Source organism: Thunnus maccoyii, chromosome 20 (genome assembly GCF_910596095.1).
Source record: "Thunnus maccoyii chromosome 20, fThuMac1.1, whole genome shotgun sequence".
NCBI classification, from domain to species: Eukaryota; Metazoa; Chordata; class Actinopteri; order Scombriformes; family Scombridae; genus Thunnus; species Thunnus maccoyii.
The window spans coordinates 4,478,400-4,486,707 of record NC_056552.1 but is presented as its reverse complement, the minus strand read 5'-3'; the positions used below and the strand labels follow the sequence as shown (position 1 = coordinate 4,486,707).

The window sequence follows — 8,308 nt, the reverse complement described above, 5'->3', positions numbered from 1 at the left end:
TCATAATGATGATACCTATGAAAATGTAACATTGACAGAGATGAATGCAGACTTGAGACTTAGATGGAATTAAGAGTCTGCTAATTGATTTATCATCATATGAAAGTAAATGGAAACCAGTGGCTGCCTGGAATAGTAGAAAATATATGTACTGCACACCAAAAAATCCAAATACAATTGCAGTGTAATTGGTTTTGAAAAATGTTGAGTTGTACTGTGAAGTATGTGTGTTTTAAACAGGTTAAAACATGCAAAACCACTTGTGCGGTCATTTAAAGGATATTACTGGTGATTTTCTATATTTTTCTCATTGTCAACAAATCTCAGGCTTTGGATACACACACAATACTTGTAAGCAGATCATCGTTGATCATTCATTGTTGGTTTGGCTCTGAACATGAGATCTGTTGACAATAAGAAAAGACTTATCCTTTAAAGTCACAGAGGAAATGACAAAACAGCAGCACTAACAGCTCACATCCTCATGGATCTGCTTGATGGTCACTTCTGAGGGAACATGTTCCCAGCAGTAATGGATGACAGTCCAGTTTTCTCTTCTATCCATTCATTGTAATTGGTCACTCTCGTGTAAACACCGGGCCGAAACTCTTTTGCGCAGCCGTCGCCCCAGCTTATTACTCCAAAGAGGAAGAGCCTGCTGTCAGCCTCGCACACCAAAGGCCCTCCTGAGTCTCCCTGAGGGAAAGAAAGGAGCGGCATTAACGGAAATCGACAAACAGTTCTGCGGAAGGAAAGTCTGATCACGTCCAGACATGTAAAAATACCTCGCAGGCGTCTTGGCTCCAGTCGGGACGACCGGCACAAAACATGTTATCAGTTATCAGGTTTTTATAATAGTTCTCTTGTCGACACACATCATTGGCAAGGGCGTTCACCTGAGCCTCTCGGAGGTACTGGGACTTATACCACAAACCTGAAAAGAAAAAAAAGTTTTAAAACCAAACACATGTAAAACAAATTATATTTTGTGGAATATTCAGTGGTGGGAAATAACTCATTACATTCACTTAAGTACCATAATTCAGTACAATTTTGTGGTGCCTGACTACTACTTTCTCTACATTTATTTGATGTCTGTAGTTATTGTTTATTCTCAGATTTTACTGTCATAACATGAAATCATGTTTGAGCATGTACATTAGTTCTTGATCTTAGGGAACAGTATATATCACAAACTAATCTAATCACTTTCAGCTGTGTCTCATGGTCTTCTTCAGGGAATGGAGCTAGCTCAGGTGTCATCGCGTGACCAAAGTGTGGGGCTTTGGTCATGTAATAGAAACTTCAAAATTGTCTTAGTTCAAGCACTGTTCCCCATAGACTTGCATGGGTTTTCATTTTCATGTGATTTTCAAAACCAGAAAGTCATTTTTTCGCCTGACAGCCACCAGTCTTCATGTGCCACTTCAGGCCATGCAATCAAACACCTCAATGAATGGTGTCTGGACCCCTACTTGCCTTTTTGTCTGGAGGTCTTGGAGGACTTTGTCTAGGTTGGAGGTACTATTGTTGCACTTTTTTGGAGGCCTCCAATCTAAATCTGTTGGATATGTGGTTGAAAGCTCAGAAAAGCTAGTAAGTGGACCTTTGAGCTTAAAATATTTTGTTACATATGAGTTAATGTATAAAATATGGAGAAAAGTGGAGAATATTATAATCAAATATAGCAATTGTGTATAGTTTTATTGTAAGTTAAACCTTTGGGGTCTTTTTTTTTGCTTTCAATTTATTTTTATTCACTTTCAACTAGTTTTTTTTGTTTGATTCTTGGGAGATTTTGTTCAATTATAATGAAACAAAGTTAATCCCATGATCCAACACCAGAACTAGAACACTGACTGCCCTCACCATATCTCTCTTTCCCATATCCAGCGATCTCACAGGTGACACCAGGCTTGAGGCTCTGCTGAGGAGGCGGGAGGCAGACAGTCTTCACAGAGTTGCTCTCCTCTGCACATCTACCATGCACATCTGACTTCAGCTTCATTAAGGCTGCATGACAATAATCAAGGAATTACTTTCTTGGGTCACATTAAATCATCAATACTGAAGCATCAAAAGGCACATTCTTACCGATGTCATTGTTGAAGTTCCCCTCACTGTTGTCAAACCCTTCATGGATTATGATTTCTTCAACCCTGAATGTTTGCTCCATGGGGTCAGTCTCATTCAGAGCATTTTTGCCCAGAGTGACAGAGAAGCGACGCTCTTTGGTTTGGGAGCTGAAAGACAAATGTATAAGAACAGTCCAATTAAGTTGCTGTCATTTTCATTTCTCAGCACCTGCTGTGGTTACAGTCAATGATCTCACTTCTTACCCATCGGGGAAGCAGTGGGCAGCTGTCAGGACCCAGCAGGAGGAGATCAGACTGCCCCCGCAACGGAAAGTCTTCTCCTTGGATTTGCTGCGCCAAAATATGGCAGCAACCCACGGGTGGGATTCCACAGTGGTAACTGTTCCACCCACGATCTTCATCTGTTGTCTTCTGGTGCGCTGGCCACATGTGGACTCTGCAGCTGGAGAGTGAAACAATGTTTAAAACGGTTGAGGAAAAAACATGGAAATGCTGATGAGTTCAGTGAGGCGGTGAACTCACCTGTTTCTGGCTCACTGGGTGCAGATGAAGGTGGGGCAGGAACTACAAGATTAGAGATTTGTTTAGACTAATGAAACATCTGGTTTATACTTTCTTGGAAGATTTTAAGAAAAATTACACTCACATGGCTCAAAGCCACAACGTGGAATATCACAATACTCCTGGACAAGCTGCCCGTCTTTCTGAATGTAACACCATGGGCGCCGTTTATAGTGTAGATTTCTGCAGCAAACACAACATCACATGCATCAGACTATACAATATGTGGCATTACGGATATGAATAATATGTGTTTCTTTGAGTTGGCTATATCATCAAAGACCCTGAAACATATTTTGAACACTTTTGGTTATTTTACATGACAGATTTCTGTACAGGGTTGAAGTAGGTGGGGCTCAGTTGATGTTTGGTGTACAGACTGAATGTACAGATTCAAATTAATAACAGCCTACCTGCAGTAGTTGTGCCTCCCAGATTTGACATCTGTAGACAAGTATTCCTTCCTGGTCTCCAAATCCCAGTCCACACATCTCCGTCCACTCTCTGACTGGGACACTGTGCCTCTGTAGAACAGTCCAACACCCTCATAGCAGCTCTTTTCTAAAAGATCAGTTGGGGTTTATTTTAGTAAAAATATGAAAAAGATAAATGCAAATTTTCAAATTTAGCTTTTTACAATACCTTTTTCACATTGTGTCCCCTCAAAACCATCAGCACACAGACAAAACAAGTTTTCACCAGTGATCACGGATGGGAATGGGGTGCCTCCATTAAAACAGCTCCCATCTAACAAATGAAATGATACACTTCATGCTTAATACAGTGTGAAATCAAGGTAAAGCACCAGAGAGCTTTGACAAATGCATAATCTCTTACCTGAAATTTCAAAGGAGGAGGAGTGCGAGGACGAAGACGAGGAAGACAAGGAGAAGGAGGAAGAAAAAATTCTATGCCTTCTGTTTTCCCTCAATGGTCCCTAAAAGTATAAAAAAAAAGTCAGATAAATTCTCATGAAAACAAATGCAACATTTCAGCACAAGATAAAAATCTCCTTACTGCTTCAGTTGTTGACAGGGCTGCCAGAGTGCATATTAAAACACCAAAGTTTATCATGTTGTCTCGCCTCAGTGCACACATTAAAAGCCAAACAGCATGAGCGTGCTTGCAGAGAGCAGTGTGGGAGCCTCCTCGGGGTTTGCTCTATTATGTCTTGCTGAAGAAACAGGCAGGGAGGGGGAGAGGGTGATGATTGGCCGAACCCATTTGGTGTGAAGAAATTATGTTTGCAGGGCAAATAGATGAGTCAGAATTATTACACGGTTAACCCACATCTTCGATTTCTAGGAAGCTTTTCAATAACTTTGGTATGCTGGACATGCAGCTGTTTTACATGGTCAATTTAACTGGAAGTAGAAAGGAGGAGATAAAAATAAATCTGGATTATAAATGAAGTGATTCCATAAAATGTGTTTAATCACTGTCTGAATGTCATGAACCTTCAGTTTAATGGTTTCCACACCCTATGACACCACACCAGTCTCACCAGTGACACCACATCAGCATTAGTTGGGTAATTGATACCATGAATGTATCACCAGATGAGGAAGAAATGGTTTCAGGTGGTAATTAGTGTGTCACAAGATAATCTATTTTAAAACCTATTCACCACAATTTTCTCAGACACATTAAATGTGTCATGCATGGAGCAATTGCAAATTAAAAAAAACCCCAATTCAATTCAACATCCCCCTCCACTCGGAAATGTTTTTTTCCTTCAGTTGGATGTTGGTCTCTTCACCATGTAGAATCTAACAATTATTTTCTTGATTAATCGATTAATCGTTTGGTCTATAAAATGTCAAAAAATTATGAAAAGTGAGTCAAAGGTGATGTCTTCAGATGTCTTTTTTTGTCTGACCAATGGTCCAAAACTAAAGGATTAAGTTTACTATCATGTATGACTCAGAAAAGCATTGAAATCATCACATCTGAGAATCTGAAAACAGCTAATTTTTGGCATCTTTACTTTAAAATTGGTAACACGTATCTACGCACATGATTTGTGACATCACAACTAGTTTGAGGCCAGTCCTAGGCTGTGTTTCATTAGTCATCCAACATGACCTCATTGACTTCCCCTCAGCACTTGCCTTCAGGGAATCCTTGCCGCCATGACAGGTGTCGTTCCAATTCTCTGAAAAACTCAAGTGAGATCGACCTTACAAGGGCTGAGGGAGTGAGTGCTGCAGATTAACTACTGTGCATTGCGGTTTCTCATCATTTCCACTACGACATCTACGAGTTGCTGATTTACAGTCTTTAAAACAGATGTTTGCCGTCCTTATTTTTTGGAAAGAATTTGCCTAATATACTCCTTACCATACAAAGATATGCTGTTTGGTATTTATGACGTCTGCAGTTCAGAACAAGAATAGTATTACATCATAAATCCTTTTATTATCTTAGCAAAATTTTTCATAACACAAAGTACATCTTATAATAGCAAACCTTTATTTAATTTTTTATAAATGAAATGCAACAGTACATACAAACTATTCAGCACTCTACAAACCCCAAAGCCTTAAAAACTCTTAACATGCATAACATGTATAACTGTCTGAACTGCTGAACCTTTTTTTTTCTTTTTCTTCTGTCATTATATAATTTATTTACCCCTTAAGCCTAGGCACATAATGTCCACTGATGTTTATTTTTATGTTGCTCTGCAATAAATTATATTTAAAAAAAAAAAAAAGAACGGATGTTTGTGATTGGAACAAACAAAAAGCATGTCTGAGCAAACAAGCTGCAGGTGTAAGTAACAATATCCAGAAAATCAGGGTAAACATATTAAAATTCAGGTTTTGTCCTGCTATGGAATTTGGTTTATGCAATTACTTTTCTAGAATGTTACAATTCCACATTATTTGCATTTACAACTAACCATATTACTGAATTATGCTGTTTTGTACAAAATATTCACATTATAGTAATCTCAGGCCTTGCAATAGTGTTTGTTTATATTATTATGGTGTTTAAGGGTCAGAAGAGGACACAGAGCCCCTCACTAGGTTGAGACTACTGTCTGACCAACAGTCCAAAACTACCATGTATGACAGAAAAGCATCAAATCATCACATATGGGAATCTGAAAATAGCCATTTTTGGCATCTTTACTTAAAAATGATGAATCAATTATCAAAAAAGTTGCCAATTAATTTTCTGTGATTGACTAATCGACTGATTGTTGTAGGTCTAGTGAAAATATTTTGAGTCTCTTAACAGTTATGAAATAATTTGCTTTTATTACTATATATAGTACAGAATATATACATATATACGGTATGCATTCATAAAGTTCAGCCTCCGTCTCTAACAGGCAGTCTTAGCTCCTGTCTCTTTAAGGCCTCCCTCCTGATGAGCCCACTCTGTTCTGATTGGCCAGCTTTCAGTTACCGCCGATGCAAACCCAACATTTCCCGCTTTACTGCTTCTTTAAATAAATAAATAAAAGCTTTTAAATGACTAAAGAAGGGGAGACTTTTATTGTGAGGAATTTACAGGACGTGTTCCTCACTGAATTAGCAGAGCTTTGTTAGTGGCGCTAAAAACCAGTTGACACAACAACATATGGAGATATTTGGAGCTCTTTGTTTGCTGTCCTTATAAAGTGGACATGGACTATAATGATGTATTTGCAATGATGTTGAAATTTCAGTATCAGAGGAGCAAGCAAAGGCAGTTGAGGTAGCTACAGGGAATCAAGCTTCCTCTAAACTATGGTTTAAATTCCGGGCCGGTCAAATTACAGCATCTAAAATGAAAACTACATGTTGCACTGATCCAAACCAACCAGCCCACAGCTTTATCAAACGTGTATGCTATCCCGAATCATACAAATTTACACCAAAAGCCAATACCTGGGGATGTACTCATGAGAAATTTGCACGTGATATGTTTACAGATTAACATAAGAAATCTCATGAAAATGTGGACGTTTCTTTTTAAGTCCAAGTGCACCATTCTTGGGTGCTTCCCTGGATGGCCTTGTTTCTTGTGATTGTTGTGGTGTCGGTGTACTTGAAATTAAGTATCCATTCCGTGTAAAAAGTGACAAGTTAGACAGTATTACGGGATTTTACTTGGAGAAGGATGTTGAAGGGAAACAAACACTAAATAGAAACCAGCAGTATTTCTACCACGTGCAAACTCAGCTTGGAGCGTGCAGACTGGAATCTGCCTATTTTGTTGTTTGGACAGAGAAAGATCTGCATGTTGAGCACATTTTATTTGATCAAGAGTTCTGGGGTATAATATGTCAGAAAAGCAAACACATTTTTGGCACAGCCATTATACTAGTTGGCAAGTTCTACACTCGGCTTTGATCTACCATGGCTAACGTATCCCCACAACCTGCGTATCTGTCCCCGTTGATTCAGATGGTTCTGATTATGTCACAAGTGCCAGCGGGCAAGAAAAAACCTGGTGTTACTGTGGCCAGGTTGAGTTGTGTGACAATGCAAAATGTCATATTCAGTGGTTTCATTATTCATGTGTTAATGTTGAGGTTGTGCCAAAAGGAAAATAGTATTGTCCTAACTGCCGTAGGTTCCCTCAGTTTCTGCTAAAAAGGGTCAAGAAAGGTACTGAGTAAAAATTTTGCTATTTTCAGTAAACCATTGTCTAGTTTCATACATTTTTATTGACATGTCTTCATTTATATCTGAAATGTACAGCCTAATTCAATCGAGGTACCTGAAGTGCTTAAGGACAAGTTTCTGGACTGTGGTTGAGTAATTGACTTGGTGTAGCCAATCACAGTCCAGAAAGTTGTCCTTAAGCACTTCAGCTACTTCGTTTAAATTACACTGGAAGATTTGTTTAAAAATTTTATTTAATTTATTTCCAAATTTTCACCTTTTGAAAATGTAATGCATGGTTTTTGAAAAACTTTTATTGAGAACTGTCTCAGAATGCTATTCCAACCAGTGAAGTTGTCAAACTCATCATGTTGCATATAAAACTATCTGTTGTTATTCAAGTGTTGTGATATTATAGTATTCTATAGCATATAGTATTCTATTATAGTATCATAAATACATAATTTACATTACACTCATGTACATTTTACAATAGCAAACCTTTATTTAAATTTTCTTAAATAAAATAATACATACAAATATTCAGCACTCTACAAACCCCAAAGCCTTAAAAACTTTCATAATTTGTCATTATATAATTTATTTACTAATTTTGCCTTGGCACATAATGTCTATTGATGTTCATTATTGTTATAAATTGATTAAATAAATAAATAAATAAATAAATAAACAAAAAAAAAAACATGTTTGTGATTGGAACAAACAGAAAGCATGTCTGAGCAAACAAGCTGCAAGTGTTGGTAACAATATCCAGAGAATCAAAGTAAAAAAAAGTTAAAATTCAGTTTTTGTCCTACTATGGAATTGGCTTTATGCAATTGATTTACTAGAACGTTACAATTCCCCAATATTTGCATTTACAACTAACCGTGTTACTGAATGATGCTGTTTTACTTAACATTTTCACAGTATAGTAATCTCAGGCCATAAAATAGTGTTTGTTTATGATATTGTAGTATTTAAGGGTCAGAAGAAGAAACAGAGCTCCTCATTAGGTCGAGACTACTGACTAACAAGTGCATTCATTTA

At 37.7% G+C, this 8,308-nt stretch overlaps 1 protein-coding gene across 1 annotated transcript; it reads right to left on the bottom strand.

Annotated features, from left to right (window-relative positions):
- Window positions 1-363: 363 nt before the first annotated feature.
- plaub (plasminogen activator, urokinase b) lies at window positions 364-4,406 on the bottom strand. The gene is made up of 11 exons (XM_042398583.1): window positions 3,675-4,406; window positions 3,495-3,594; window positions 3,300-3,404; window positions 3,071-3,218; window positions 2,743-2,840; window positions 2,619-2,660; window positions 2,340-2,538; window positions 2,095-2,243; window positions 1,870-2,013; window positions 786-934; window positions 364-696 (listed from the first exon to the last, which is right to left on the bottom strand). Exons 1-11 carry the CDS (start codon window positions 3,753-3,755, stop codon window positions 502-504), a joined length of 1,410 nt encoding a protein of 469 aa, XP_042254517.1. The 5' UTR covers window positions 3,756-4,406; the 3' UTR covers window positions 364-501.
- Window positions 4,407-8,308: the final 3,902 nt, after the last annotated feature.